The 15,601-nt window shown below is 38.7% G+C and overlaps 1 protein-coding gene and 1 pseudogene across 6 annotated transcripts; both read right to left on the bottom strand.

Moving 5' to 3' along the window:
• Nucleotides 1-322: 322 nt before the first annotated feature.
• On the bottom strand, nucleotides 323-11,232 carry LOC144519140 (asialoglycoprotein receptor 2-like). 5 transcript variants are annotated; one of them, XM_078252068.1, is made up of 9 exons: nucleotides 9,753-9,881; nucleotides 9,124-9,203; nucleotides 6,695-6,772; nucleotides 6,211-6,336; nucleotides 3,752-4,096; nucleotides 3,488-3,651; nucleotides 1,201-1,313; nucleotides 944-1,124; nucleotides 323-388 (listed from the first exon to the last, which is right to left on the bottom strand). In XM_078252068.1, the coding sequence occupies exons 1-8, from the start codon at nucleotides 9,806-9,808 to the stop codon at nucleotides 992-994; spliced, it is 1,095 nt and encodes a 364-aa protein (XP_078108194.1). In that variant the 5' UTR covers nucleotides 9,809-9,881; the 3' UTR covers nucleotides 323-388; nucleotides 944-991. The 5 variants fall into 5 exon arrangements, with proteins under 5 accessions (XP_078108194.1, XP_078108195.1, XP_078108196.1 ...); XM_078252069.1 differs by lacking the exons at nucleotides 323-388; nucleotides 9,753-9,881 and adding an exon at nucleotides 11,138-11,232 and having other exon boundaries at nucleotides 450-1,124; XM_078252070.1 differs by lacking the exon at nucleotides 323-388 and having other exon boundaries at nucleotides 450-1,124; nucleotides 3,752-3,931; nucleotides 9,753-9,887.
• A 1,141-nt stretch (nucleotides 11,233-12,373) lies between these two features.
• LOC144518875 (uncharacterized) lies at nucleotides 12,374-15,477 on the bottom strand (annotated as a pseudogene). The gene is made up of 6 exons (XR_013502053.1): nucleotides 15,321-15,477; nucleotides 14,247-14,372; nucleotides 13,023-13,358; nucleotides 12,749-12,913; nucleotides 12,488-12,595; nucleotides 12,374-12,406 (listed from the first exon to the last, which is right to left on the bottom strand). The product of XR_013502053.1 is annotated as an uncharacterized LOC144518875 (transcript).
• Nucleotides 15,478-15,601: the final 124 nt, after the last annotated feature.

Below are 15,601 nucleotides of genomic sequence, written 5' to 3'. Positions count from 1 at the left end.
CATCATACTGAGAACAAACATCCATCTCTCCTCCCCTGTACCTGCTTAAGTCTGTTAACAGGAGCATATCCCAGCATGCACTGCGTGAAAGGCAGAACCAGATTGACCTGCCCGTGTTTGGACTGTGGGAGGAAACCCACGTGAACATGAGGGAACGTGTAAACTCTAAATGCAGCGAACACACTGAGGCCAGAGGCCTGGCCTACGAATCAAGATCAGTTACCCGGCTTCACCTAACCTAACAACCGCGGTCCCGCATAAGCTGTGTCACGACGGTGTTTAACAGCTAGTTCAGTCAACCCCGTGGGGTCGAAAATCCAGCTTAAATCTGCTTGTCTCACACATCCTGTTCAATGACGTTGCAACTTCCAGAATTATGTTGTTCGTTCTACATTGGTGAAAATATGTTTCAATCAGCATTATGTAAGAAAAAGACAACAACAACAACAATGTGTCGCAGCGTTTTTATTCAATGTAATAAAACATGAATTTGCTTCTAGATAGATAAATAGAAAACATTTTACATGTTAATATTCCTAACATGCTGAAGCAAAAAAGCTCTGAGGACATTCTGTTGAGAACAAGTGATGCAGTGCCCCCATTTTGGATAATGAGTAGCAACAATATATGTTACATGATACATAGGAAACAGGAAACTGAGCAGTCTGTCTGTCCCTGTCATCAATCTGCTGATACAAATTATAAGCATCGCATCTCTAACAAAGCAGAACAAAAGCACATTCAACAGGTATCAATGATAACAGAGCCCCTTCAGTCTAGTCACTGTATGTTTCACAGACTTACATTAGCATACCTATATAATCAAATATCTAAATACATTCAAATCTAAGTGTCTGTTTTTATCTGAGACACACAAACAGCTTTACAAAATAATTCACTGTAAATATTTATTTTCTCCTTTTCTATAAAAAATAAAACTTACTTTTTATTAAAAAAGTTGATATTATCATGCAGAGTCTGACTGCAGTGTTTAAACAGATAAAGCCTTCATTTTGCAGATCCATCTTTGTTTCTCAGTACAGTTCACTGATCTCCATCCTACGTTCTGGACAGACATTACACACTGACCGTCAGCAGGAGGAGGAGGTTGTGGTGTCCAGTAGCTGAGGGAAGAACATGATGTTTAGATCAAGGCTGATAGATTTTATGATTCAGAGTGTTTAGGAATGTGTCTCTTACCTTTCAGTCAGATCACTTCCATCAATCCACTTCCATCTCCCACCTTCAGCTCTCAGGCCAAACCAGTATCCAACGGTTCCTGAACTACCCACGCTGTATTTATTGAGTTCATCCTGACAAGAGAGAAACAGTTATCAGATATTTAAACACTATAACTAAATAATCAAACTGTGATACAGTTCACATACAGACTCACAGTGTTCAAACCTGGAGAAAATATATTTCAATTTAATAACTGTGTTCATGGGCGTACATTTTATCTAACAGATGGGGAGGACGCTAAAATCAAAATTTCTTAAAAGCAATTTTTGAAGGGGACACAGATAATACATACAAAATTGCAACCCGGTATCACGGCAGTTCGTGAAATAGTCACGTTATTTGGATCTATTAATACGTGTACAGGGGCACGTTTTTCTATTTTATTTCGTGGTGGTCACCACGAAATTGTAACATTACTATTTCACAAACTGCCATGCGACTGGGGGAGATGGTGACAACATGATCCGCAGCCTCTGGGGGACACAACAACGGGGAAATTAAACGCTGCACGCCGGCGACAAGAACAGGGGACGTGCTACAAGAACGGGACGGTTGTGATTAGGAAAAGAGAGACGGGGAAAGGTTGTGGTATCTGTTTCATTGGATTTGGAAATTTAAAAAGCCAGTTAATATCTAGCACTGAATACATTTATGCATTGAAACTATGTATCTCAAATTTTTGCTTCAAAATGTTAGTCTTCAAATGTTCAACAACTCATCTTCACCTTTAATTTTCTAAGTTTCACAAATTCAGAATATGAAATTCAAATAAAAAAATGAAATATACTAAATTCAGATGCAAAATACAATGTATAAAATTCAACTAATATATTTTCAACTTGCTAAAATTCAATAGGGAATATGCCATATTGTAATGTATAAAATTCTGTGTTAACACCTGGGAACCCAAGGAAAAGCAATTGATTATAGATTGTAGATCAGGAGTGTGCATCCGGCGACTCAAAATGGGGGTTAGAGGTAACGGAAAAAAAAAAAAAAATGCCACTGCCTACGTAGCTTCTCGGACTAAAAAAAAAACCTAAACGACGCTGTGTGTGCATCAGGGCAATGTTTATTTTTATTTCATAACATGTACTGCATGGGTACGAAATGTAAAAAAAAATCGTTTTCACAAGCAATTGTCCATCGGACGATTAAATTAACCAAAAAACCCACTGTGGTCTCCACATTCTTGACCGGCAGAAACGGTTTTTGCTCGTTTGGGATCCGACCGGCCAGCGTATTTGAAAAAGTTAAGCAAACTTTGTTGTCTTTTTTTACATTTTTCCCCTGAGTGAAATGAGTCTATAACAGCTATCTCAACCAGCACAAGCTCTTGTGTCACTTGAAGTGCAGCGCCGCGATGTTGAAGTGCCCTCCCCCCCCCCCACCCTGAAAATTCACCTCAAAACGCATCGAAAATGCAAACACAAGATTTTTGTGGAACTTCAATGGGGAATAAAGACTAAACAAGACAGATAAAAACATTGAACACTACACAAACAGTCATTTACTTTTTTTCCTTTAGGTGAATTTTTCAGTCGGAGGTGCCGGAACATGTTCCGGCGTGTTCCGGCTCAAATTAAGCCCGCCACACACACACACACACACACACACACACACACACACTCACTCACTCACACACACACACACACACACACACACACACACACACACACACACACACACACACACAGAAACATATGGCATTATTTATTATTTACAAGTATCTCTCCTTTCAGAAGCTGCTCTCCCACTAATCTGACTGCTGCTCTGAATCTAGAATCGATTGCTTTTCTTTGGGTTCCCAGATGTTAACACTACATTTTAAACATCACATTTTGCAGCTGAATCTGGCCTATTGAGTTTGAGCAAGATTAAAATATATTAGTTGAAATTCATACATTGTATTTTACATCTGAATTTTGAGAAAAGAATCCCACGAGTCCCTCGGACTTCTGCCTAGCACTAACGTAAAGGCAGAAAACCAAGCAGTGGACCAAACCACTGTGAGACAAGGGAGGGGGGACTCAAAATGATTCTAAACTTAAAACACAGTTGTTGCCCTGTTTGCATTTGTGTTATTTTACTACTTACACAATTATTTCAAGTATTTAATTATGTACCATACACAGCGTGGTTTTAATGATAACCCTCAGATGGGGTGGGTCCTGACCCCCCCCACCGATTCCTCCCCAATTTCTGCCTATGTGTGTCATAAAAATGTCCACAGTTTTCTCATTACCTTTTCCTCTTGACTATGTACAACAACCAAATCTGAACCCTTTCCTCTGCACTCTTCTCGAGCTTCTTCCCAGGTTTTCCGATGAGGAGGATCAGGGTTATGATACACATAGCAGTTAGACCTGCTGGGTTCCCAGCCATTCAGACAAGCTTTACACTGTCTCCCTGAAACAACAGAGACCAACCAATAAACATCATTACTGCAACATGATATTAATATTATTATTGATTATTTTTCAACCTAATTAATGGGATCTGAACATACCGTTATTTGTTTTGGGGCAGTAGGCATCAATGCTCCACTGACCTCGACTGACGTTGAGTTTATTCCAGTTTGTCTTCATGTCTTGTATTTGTTCTGTTAAGTTCTTCCTCTGTGTCTCCAGCTGCTGGTTTCGTGTTGTCAGGTTCTGGACGTCTGTAGTCAGGTTTGTGATCTTGCTTTCTAAGACAGTATAGTTTTGTGTCAGGTTGCCCAACTGGACTGTCAGATTGTTGTTGTCCCTCCTCAAGTTTTCATTGTCTAAGATGAGTTTGTTGTTGAGGTTTGTCAGGTTGCGTTTGGCAGCCATCAGCTCACTTTCATCATTCTGATGACTTAGTGTATGAACTGCAAAATGAAAATTAGCTTCTTAATTATAGTGATAAAGCAATATGTCTTGTTGTTGTTGTCATTTAGCCACCTTTGGAAATATTTCCTGTCTGTCTCACTTTAGGTTTTCCAGCCTTTTGGAAGATTTCAACAACTCCCTTGAAAAGACTCAGACCAACTGTTAGTCTGTCTCACAATGCTTTCTGACTTCCCCAATGGACCCTGTGGCCCTCAGGCCCAAGCCCTTAAGATCATACTGAAGACTATAAATATCTCACATTCAGGGACGTCGTTAGGCCTATTTTAGGGGTGCTGAAGCTACCCTAAAATGTTCATAAGCCCCCCTAAATAATAATAAGAACAACAATAATAATTTGATTTTTTTACAGTGCACCCTGTATCACTAACTACGGTGAATCAGTCTTCCTTCACCATTCATGTGTGTGTGTTGGTGTGTAGTGTGTCTGTTTGAATTCTATTTTACAACTGTCAGAATGTTGTTAAATGTCATAGGGTCCCTGTTAATGCTATTGTTCCGGTGTATCCTTCAATTCATTGAGCAGATGGATATTGGAAGATATTTTAGCAGAGAGAAAGAGAAGCAGGAGACTGGCAGGGCAGTTGATTCTGAGGGAGCCGGCGTGATTGAGGTCAGTAGTGGCTACAGGTCTAAGGACATGTGGGGTGTTTTTTTTTCTTCTAACAATAAGCATTTGTTGGCAGGTCTAGGCACTAAGGCATAGCCTGAACTAAATTATTTCATTATATATGCTAGCTATATTCTGACCAACTTAACTTTCTGCATTCATTGGCTGTGATAAATTAAATAAATATGTAGATGTTGCCTAAATGTAGGCCTAATGTAGGAATTAGATATAGTATGCTATTACTTTATCACACATTTACATGAGCAGACAGATTTAAGTTACTGCTTACAGAAGAACTCAGCAGGAGCAAAGTCTGGCCTAAGTGAATTCCCCCATGCAGCTTTGATGTGTCTAAAAGCTAACATTACAGTAACTTTTGTTTAACACAGTAGAAATGGAAGAAGAGGCTATGTCGGTCACTTTTTACTTGTTAACATCTTGGTTTCTTGACTGGTTGTTGACATGAGTGTAGCTCTAATACAGTAACAAACGATGTGAGTGCAAAGATAGTGACGTTGAGTGAAGTTACAAATACCCTGGGGGCTAAGCACCCCCTGTCTTTAAATCCTAGTGACGTCCCTGCTCACATTGCCTAAAACAGCTGACCACTAGTTTTAAGTCAGTATTACTCAAACAGGAGTGAATAGTAGAATAGAATAGTGTACTTGGTGGCGAAGTCTTTCAGTCACTGATTTGATGCACTTGCAAGCCTTTATGGCAGCAGGACATTGTATGTGGGATTGACTCAAATTGAGACTGGCCGTATTCATTGTTATGAAGCAATACGTCACCCAGTGCCACAGTGTGGCTCACAGATATGTGTTTAATAGTTTCTGGATGACAATGGAGCTTTGTGTCACAGAGGAAGAAGATATATCCAACACATTCTCACTCCCAAGCGACGCTTGGTCAGGTGCCTTTGGCATTTGTTATTGACGCAAAAAGTCTCCTTTGGCACCATATTTAGACACGCTTGGTTGGGACTCTTGGCGTCACATTTTGACGCTCTGTGTCAGGACCCTTGGTGTCACGCATATTTTCGGTCTTTCATACTATTCGCTACCGTTGTCGCTCTTTATACTACGTCATCTTACAGCGACGCGGTCGTGCTATGCGTTCCAAAGAGACGCTAAAGGGTGATTTTCGTGTCGGTATCCGACACTGAGAAGGGGTTGATATATCAGGCTTTAATACACACACTACTGTATTGTTAGTGGACACATTTATTGTTGGTTTGGGTCTGATCATGGGATTTGTTGACACGAAAAAAAACATAGATCATCACTTGACTTAACCTTTAATTCCTTTTATGCATACAATGCATGTGTATTTTCTCATTGGGGCTTCTGTTTCATTCTGAATGTGGCAAATACATGACTGATATCAAATATTGGTTACAGATGATAACTAATACTGTCATTCTTTAAGGTTTGTCTCATGTCTCAGTGTGAGTTCATGCCTGGAATGCCTGTTCAGTATACTTACGGTGGTAGATGACAATGACTGCTATGATGCCCAACAGCAGAATGAAATAAAGAATCCCCAAACAACAGGCCAGCCGCTGATATGGGCGACGTCTGTTGTTTGCTTTCTTGTCGAGCAACAATCCTGCTGAGAATCAGAAAAGGATTTATTGCCAAGTAAGTAATAGTAGTAGGCAAGGCAAGGCAGCTTTATTTGTAGAGCACATTTCAGCAACAGGGCAATTCAAAGTGCTTTACATAAAACATTAAAGAGCAGATTAAAAAAAACAACATTTAAGAGCAGTTAAAAATGATTAAAAAAAACAAACAGGCAGGACCATATTTCTTTACCATCTCATCCACCACAAGCCCCGCAGGAACATGTGACTTTGTACTCTTGTTACCCAAAACAAGAGTGGAAGTACTTCTCTTTACTTACAATACAGCTGTCACTATAAGGCTTAGTAACATTTTTATTAGTTTTTATTTTTTATTTTATAACTTACCGTTTGTGTCAGCAGTTTCTTCAGTTGTTTTCCTCTGCCCCTTCACTTCATCGTACACAGTTTCCTCCTCCTTTCTAGCTGAAAGGTTGAAGGACACGATCTCATAGTAAATTACTGCGTAGTGGTGAAATAAAGACTTTAAAGGCTTTCATTTGTTCATGTCAAAGTAACAAAAAATCCCTCCTGATGAGGATCGCTTTTTGATACGGAGGCCCTAAAGTGCTGTAAGTAATATTTTTGATCTTGTAAGCACAAGATAATAACTTGTGGGAACAAGTTAATTATCTAGGTGATAGTTTTTTTATCTTGTGCAAAAAAGATAATAACTTGTTCCCAACTTGTGCATGCACAATAAAAAAACTGTAATATGTACACAGGAAATTGTCAGTTAAAACCACAGATGTTGAAATTGTCTCACAGTTAGCGGATCCTAGATAAAAGAGGAAACTCTGCCTTTTAAGGGGAAATACTTAAAACACTTTAAATATTTGGATACACATTTTCCTGACTGGGTTTAAGTAGCTGCAGTCTGGCTGGAATCTCCACTGTGGGTTATGTACTGTAAACAGGCAATACTAAACAAAAGACCATCAGTTTAAATCCAAGATGAGTTCAGGGAATGGTAACTGTAACTGTAAACTTCTTTGAAATTAAATTGAAATGGGCCGTTCCAGTGGAGTAGTTAGTAGAAGGATTCAAGTTTGAAAATAAAATGCAATGCAGAGGACAGAGTCAATCTTATCGTAGTTGAAGATTGTGCATGATTTTAATTGTATGGGTTTTCTTGGTTTATTTAATAAGACGTAGGTTGTATTAAATTAGACAAAAACTAGAAATACGTTCTTTTTAGATAGTAAACAAACAGAGTTATACCCTAATTACACACCATACACCTACATTATTGCCTTATTAGAAACCACATATAATGCCGTAGGACTATTGGACCCAAAATATATATATACTTAGACACTATTATACCAAAATATGCTCTAAGTAGAAACCAAATAGACAGGGACGTCACTAGGATTTAAAGACAGGGGGTGCTTAGCCCCCAGGGTATTTGTAACTTCACTCAACGTCACTATCTTTGCACTCACATCGTTTGTTACTGTATTAGAGCTACACTTATGTCAACAACCAGTCAAGAAACCAAGATGTTAACAAGTAAAAAGTGACAGACATATCCTCTTCTTCCATTTCTACTGTGTTAAACAAAAGTTACTGTAATGTTAGCTTTTAGACACATCAAAGCTGCATGGGGGAATTCACTTAGGCCAGACTTTGCTCCTGCTGAGTTCTTCTGTAAGCAATAACTTAAATCTGTCTGCTCATGTAAATGTGTGATAAAGTAATAGCATACTATATCTAATTCCTCTCTCTATAAGATACGTTGTCCAAATAATGCTATTTAATTACACTAATCACTGTAACTGCGCTGTGGATTAAGTTCAATCAGAGTATCATTTCACTGTGTAGTTTGGCTTGCATACAGTATAACCCAAGAGCCAGACTTTTAAGGCCTACAGTTAGGCAACATCTACATATTTATTTAATTTATCACAGCCAATGAATGCAGAAAGTTAAGTTGGTCAGAATATAGCTAGCATATATAATGAAATAATTTAGTTCAGGCTATGCCTTAGTGCCTAGACCTGCCAACAAATGCTTATTGTTAGAAGAAAAAAAAACACCCCACATGTCCTTAGACCTGTAGCCACTACTGACCTCAATCACGCCGGCTCCCTCAGAATCAACTGCCCTGCCAGTCTCCTGCTTCTCTTTCTCTCTCTTTTAATGCCGCTTGGCTCTCTTCAGTAGGCCGAGCTAACTCTCTACCTCGCTCGGCCACATACCGTTACCGTGCACGTAGACGCTCGTTGAGCCTCTAACACTCTCTTCGACCAGCTGACAGTTGTAAAATAGAATTCAAACAGACACACTACACACCAACACACACACATGAATGGTGAAGGAAGACTGATTCACCGTAGTTAGTGATACAGGGTGCACTGTAAAAAAAAATCGAATTATTATTGTTCTTATTATTATTTAGGGGGGCTTATGAACATTTTAGGGTAGCTTCAGCACCCCTAAAATAGGCCTAACGACGTCCCTACAAATAGATCTTAATACACTGTTAGACACTATTTTACACGATTATAGTGAACAAAAATCTAATTAAATTTAACTATTTAACTATTCTACCGGTATCACCAAAATTATACATCTATTTGGATTCACTATTCTGATCAGAACTGTATTTTCTATTCAGTAATAGTGAAGAAAATAACAGTACAAGATATCAACATTGCATGTGATTACATGAACAAAGATACAGTATCTTATTCATACTGATAGCATGATGAGTTTTAAGATGTGTATCCCAAGATGAGATACACAAAAAAATACTTAAAACTTAAAAAACTTACCTTGGGTTGGAGGATTTTTGTTACTTTTGAATACAACCGAAGCGTAGTTAACCTCCTCCTCTGCCATGGTTACAGTCACTCTGTTGGGTAGAAGTACTGCTGAAATTAATTAATTGGAGAACTGGTTGGTTCCTCTGTTTTCAATGAGTAAGTTTGAAAAGAATAACTTCTGCTTTTGTTGAAAAAGTAATTTGCATTCATGACTGGCTGAATATGACCAGCCAGTCATGCAAATACACATTGTGTACAGTGTTCTTGACTTTAACATTCAACATGCTGCCACAGCTGCCTGTGAAAGTCCATGCCCCTACAAGGTAAACACAGTGGCCATCCTTACTGAATCAGCACCCCCAAATTTTAACTTCATCGATGCCCCCAGACTTGATAAGAAAGAAGGAGGAGTAGCTATACTTTTTTCAGACTTGTTTCAATGTAAACAGGTATTATATAGATATGCTACTGCTGTCCTGGGATGTTTTCATGTTTTTGCAAAGTATTCTATTTTTTTGGACGCATTCTCTGAACTGCTGTCTATAATCTTTATGGAATATGACGGTCTATCGATATCAGGTAGAATATTTTTCATGATATCCCCAATGAAAACAATGCTAAAGAACTTAGTAACTTACCCTTCACCTTTGGACTGTCTCAACATGTGTCTGGACCCACCAACGATCTGGGTCATACCTTAAATGTATTCATCACAAGGGGTCATCATTTGTTACAGCTATTGATGTTGCTCTGTCTGATCATCTCTGTATTTTTCTTGAAAGTCTCTATCACTCCTGACATACTTATTAGATCAAAGAATGTTAAATGATGATCTCTTTGACAAATTCTAATCAGGTTTTGACCCTAGCCTTAGATATATATAAAGAGAAAATTGAGGCACATCTTACTTCCTCTTTTTAAGCCTAAAAACTGACCCCACAATAATCCAGTAAGTACACACGCAGTGGCGCTAGAGTGGTTTTGACACTGGATTGACGCAACTTCTGTGTGGAAATACAGCTGCAACATCACACATTATCACACTTTTGCTGTAAGAAAGAAAACTATTTTTTGTACTCACCAGTGCTCATATAAATGTAGTTTAAGACACAGTCGAATGTGTTTAACCTATGTGTTTTGTTCAGCCAAGGTTTATATTCAATCAATTAATAAATAAATCAATTATACAAGGTACTTTAAGCTGTCCCTTGTGCTTTCAACAAGTGCTGCAGAGTAAAACACATTAAAAACAGGATAAAAACAGTAGCAAAACAAATACAAAATGTATTAGAATGCTTGCTTAAATAGAAAGCTTTTTAGGCCCTTCTTGAAAGAGTCGGTGGTTTGCGGAGCCTGTAGTTGTTTGGTTAGTACCTAATGCTGAGTAATTGTGATGGAGTTAACAATCACTGTTTGTCTGAAACGTCTTCTCACGCTGCTGCAGTTCATCTTTCAACTACAGCTTGTTTCCCTGTGTATGTGCTTTAGCAATACTGTGTGGCAATATGGTCATGCTAATAAAGCCTCTTTGAATTTCACTCTGAAAAATACATTAAATCTTATTCCCAATGTGTTCAACAGAATGCAAAAGATGGAATTTGAAAAGAATTTTCATTTTAAAAACGTGTGGTGTTGACAAGCATTTAGAAGCATCTTACAATGCAAAGCACACAAAAACTGTAGAAAATATCCTGCTACATATAGTAGATCAAACACACACACACACACTGTTATGGTCAGCTCTCTCTCCGCCCTGCTTTGCATGTCTTTTTCCTGTGTTTTTCCGTTTGGAGTGCTGGAGGCGTGGTCTGGAGGAAAGTAGGTCAAGGGGCGTGGCCGCTTCTACCACGCACTGCCGATCCACACAGCTGCAGCTAATCATCCACAGTCAACCCAGCAGTATTTAAACCCGGGCTGACCACCCCTCTCAGCCCCAGTTCGTTAACGACAACCCATGTGGTAACTTGGCTCCAAGTCCCACAAGAATTCTAGTTTTGCCTTTGTTCTCTGTGCTTAAACTTACCCTGTGTGTCTCTCTCTAGTTCCCGCTCAGACCTGCTGCTTTCTCCGCTGTGCCTGCATGCTCTCAGCCTCACCGTCCAGCCTCAGTCTCCACTTTGGGAAAAGCACCAGTGTACTCATCTCTGCCTGTGTCCCGAAACCACCTGGACTCTTCCCCGTCGGCTCGCCTCTATCTCGGACCAGCCAGGGGTTTTCCCGCCCTGACACAATCAACTGTGTAACTCCTGAGTACACATTGTTTAATTAAACCTTTTAAAACTGCTCTACATTGTCTGTGTGACATCTCTGCGTCCTGGGTCAGAACTAGCTCCTAACACACATTTTTAAGTTCCAGCGTGGAACAAATGTTTAAAATTCTCCTGCAGTCTTGTATGAGGCTGTCTGGTCCACTGTGATGGTCTGTAGTCGACTTCTTTGTGATTGTGCCCTATTGTATTGTTTTTTTTATTTTATTTGCCTCTCACACAACATGATGCAACTTCCTGAATTTTGTTGCTCTGACTTGGAGATTTAGCCATATGTAAGAAAAAAGACTAACAATGTATCGCAGCATTTTTATTCAATTTAATAAAACATACATTTGCTTCTAGATATATAGAAAACATACAAAATCTTTTTTTACATAAACTGCTAAAGGAAAGTGCTCTGGCAACATTTTGGTGATCACAAGTGATGCAGTGCCCACATTTTGGCCAGTAAGTAACAATTTAAAATGTCACATAGGAAACTGAGCAGTCTGTCTGTCCCTGTCATCAATCTGCTGATATACAAATTATAAGCATCGCATCTCTAACAAAGCAGAACAAAAGCACATTCAACAGGTATCAGTGATTAACAGTTTATTCCCCATTCAGGTCAGTCACTGTATTTTACACCGACTAACAGTAGCCTACCTATATAATCAAATATCTAATTTACCTATACATTAGATCTGAATGTCTTTTTAGAGACAAACAGCTTTAAAAAATGTATTGTAAGTATGTTTCTCTTTTTTCTATAAAAAAAAATAAAACCCCTGTACATTTTTTAAAACACAATATTGCAATTTTGAAGAAGTCTTCACAGTTTGATATTTATAAACTAGTTGATTAATACATGCAGAGTGTCCAGTAACTTTCTCAAGTCTGACTGCAGTGTTCAAACAGATAAAGCCTTCAGTTCACAGAGCCATTTGTGTTTCTCAGTACAGTTCACTGATATCCATCCTACGTTCTGGACAGACATTACACACTGACCGTCAGCAGGAGGAGGAGGTTGTGGTGTCCAGTAGCTGAGGGAAGAACATGATGTTTAGATCAAGGCTGATAGATTTTATGATTCAAGTGGTTTAGGAACGTGTCTCTTACTTTACAGTTGGATCACTTCCATCAATCCACTTCCATCTCCCACCTTCAGCTCTCAGGCCAAACCAGTATCCAACGGTTCCTGAACTACCCACGCTGTATTTATTGAGTGCATCCTGACAAGAGAGAAACAGTTATGAGATATTTAAATACTATACTTAAAAACACAATGTCAGATTCACAGATTCTACAGATTGAGAGTGTGTTCAGACCTACAGAAAATACATTTCAATTTAATAACTCATTAAAATTCCAAGTTTTCTCATTACCTTTTCCTCTTGACTATGTACAACAACCAAATCTGAACCCTTTCCTCTGCACTCTTCTCGAGCTTCTTCCCAGGTTTTCTGAAGAGGAGGATCAGCTGTTATAATAAATATAGCAGTTAGACCCGCTGAGTTCAAAGTTCGTCAGACAAGGTTTACACTGTCTCCCTGAAACAACAGAGACCAACCAATAAACAACATTACTGCATTGTGATGTTATTATTATTATTATTATTATTGGTTATTATTGGACCTAATTAATGGGATCTGAACATACCGTTATTTGTTTTGGGGCAGTAGGCATCAATGCTCCACTGAGCTCGACTGACGTTGAGTTTATTCCAGTTTGTCTTCATGTCTTGTATTTGTTCTGTTAAGTTCTTCCTCTGTGTCTCCAGCTGCTGGTTTCGTGTTGTCAGGTTCTGGACGTCTGCAGTCAGGTCTGTGGTCTTGCTTTCTAAGACAGTATAGTTTTGTGTCAGGTTGCCCAACTGGACTGTCAGATTGTTGTTGTCCCTCCTCAAGTTTTCATTGTCTAAGATGAGATTTCTGTTGACGTTTGTCAGGTTGTGATTGGCAGCCATCAGCTCACTTTCATGACTTAATGTAGCAACTGCAAAATAAAAATGTACTTCTTAATCACAGTGATAATGCAATTTTGGTTTTGTAATTATGCCACTTTTTAAAAGTTATTTCTTGTCTGTCTCACTTTAGGTTTTCCAGCATTTTGAAGAATTCAACAAATCCCTTGAAAAGACTCAAACCAACAGTTAGTTCGTCTTTCAAAGCCCTCTTTGGTTCCTACTGAAGACGTTAAAGATTTGCCATTGCATAAAACAGCAGAACACTGTAGTTTTAAATCAATATTACTCAAACAGGAATGTTGCACCAAATGCTTGCCCTTGTGGGGGAATTGTTGGGTCTTTGTAAGATAAGATATTGATCCCACACTGGGGAAATTCCCTTAAATTATAGACTGTGGTCTAGAACTACGTACTCCCTGTATAGTATCTTAAGATAACTTCTTTCATGATTTGGCACTGTATATAACATGTAATTGTTTGTTGGACACACACACACACACACACACACACACACACACACACACACACACACACACCTAACTATTAGTTGGTTTGGGACTGATCATGGGATTTGTTGACAAAGAAGAAAAATACAGAATATCACTTGACTCATCCTTTCATTTCTTTACGCATATATGTCTGTATTTTCACTCATTGTGCAAAAGTTGCCGCAACAATAACCCTGTCTTTTGAATGACTTACTTCTACATTGATCATTTTGCCCAGAAAATAACTTTGTTCAAAAAGATTTAGAAAACAATTAAGAGGCAGACATTTTTAGGATAAAAAACAAACTGCTAATGGATAGTCTGACTGTGGCAAAATACATAACTTACAGATGAAAACTAATACTATTATTCTTTAAGGTTTGTGTCATGTGTGAGTTAACGCATGGACTGCCTGTTGTGTATACTTACAGTAGACGATGACTGCTATGATGCCCAACAGCAGAATGATACAAAGGATCCCCAAACAACAGGCCAGCCGCTGATACTGGAGACGTCTGTTGTTTGCTTTCTTGTCTGGCAAGAATTCTGCTGAGACTAAACAACAAACATACAAATAAATATGACGGCTTTAGCAGTCTGAGTTAACCGAATCAAGACGGTGTATTTCAAAGTTACAGTCTTTTTAGTAGAAAATGCCCTCTTTGTGTTGCTATTCCTCTACAAGGAAACACTGAGGAAACAGAGAGTGCGTTTAGGGCGTGTACGAATCCACTTTTGCTAGTTTAACGGCGGAAAAAAAGGGTCCAATGGTTCAAAAGGGTTGTACATAGCGTCTTCATTAATCATAGGTGTGTTGTGGGATCCTCCCACACCGTGCAGTGGACTCTAAAGGAGTCTTTTGGCGTCAATAACGACGACAATGGCACCTGACCAAACGTCTGTATTTTACGAGATGGGAGTGGGAATGTGTTGGAATGCCACAAAGCTTCTTAATCTTTTCATTTTGGTGCCGTCATGCATCTGGGAGCTTGGGAGTGAGAAAAAAACATGAATGATAGGCTATATTGTTTTACAGATATGCTTACAGTGTGTATTGAAATCACTTACTTCTTTTTCTAGTTTTTGTCCAGTCATGTTTGTTCTGTATGAACATTAATTGTAGAAAGATATTTAGAATTATAGCTTATATAGATTTGTGGATATGGTTGTAAAACATATTCTCTCATTATGAATAAGGGTTTGAAGTTAAGCCTAGTCCTTAGGGTAAATTGCCCGAGGAACATGAATTCCCTCTGAATTATTATTATGAATTATTGGGATCGCTCACTTTTAAGGCAAAGTAGGCTAAATAATAAAACATTTTATTTATATAGTGCTTTACAGGCTACTCAAACACACTTTACAGTAAAACCAGCACATTTAGCACATAGAAACAGATACAGCAATAAAACCAACACAAAACAAGCATATTAAAAGCAATTCAAGCTTTGTAAAAATGTGGAGTGACTAGTAGGCTCTAAGTAGATCTTTTTAAATCCTTACGCATTGTTTTGTCTGGACTTTTTCTCTCTGTCTGATAACAGGTATTTCCCTTTTTGCATATTATATGTTTCACCTCCTTGTAATTTTCCATTAACAGCTGCTGCTCAGCGGGTTAAACATATGCCGCACGCGTCTTCTCCATTTCTGCATCAGTAAATCTGTGATCGACACCATGGTCTGTTTAAGAAAGCCGTGGACGTGCACTTATCTTATGCTACAATGAGGTTTTTTTTTGTTCCCCCCCCCCCCCTGGCTCGAATGTCAAACTCCGCCTATGTTTC

This window comes from Sander vitreus, chromosome 6 (assembly GCF_031162955.1).
Source record: "Sander vitreus isolate 19-12246 chromosome 6, sanVit1, whole genome shotgun sequence".
NCBI classification, from domain to species: domain Eukaryota; kingdom Metazoa; phylum Chordata; class Actinopteri; order Perciformes; family Percidae; genus Sander; species Sander vitreus.
Note: the sequence above shows the minus strand (reverse complement) of the source record. Positions and strands in the feature narration are given on the sequence as shown.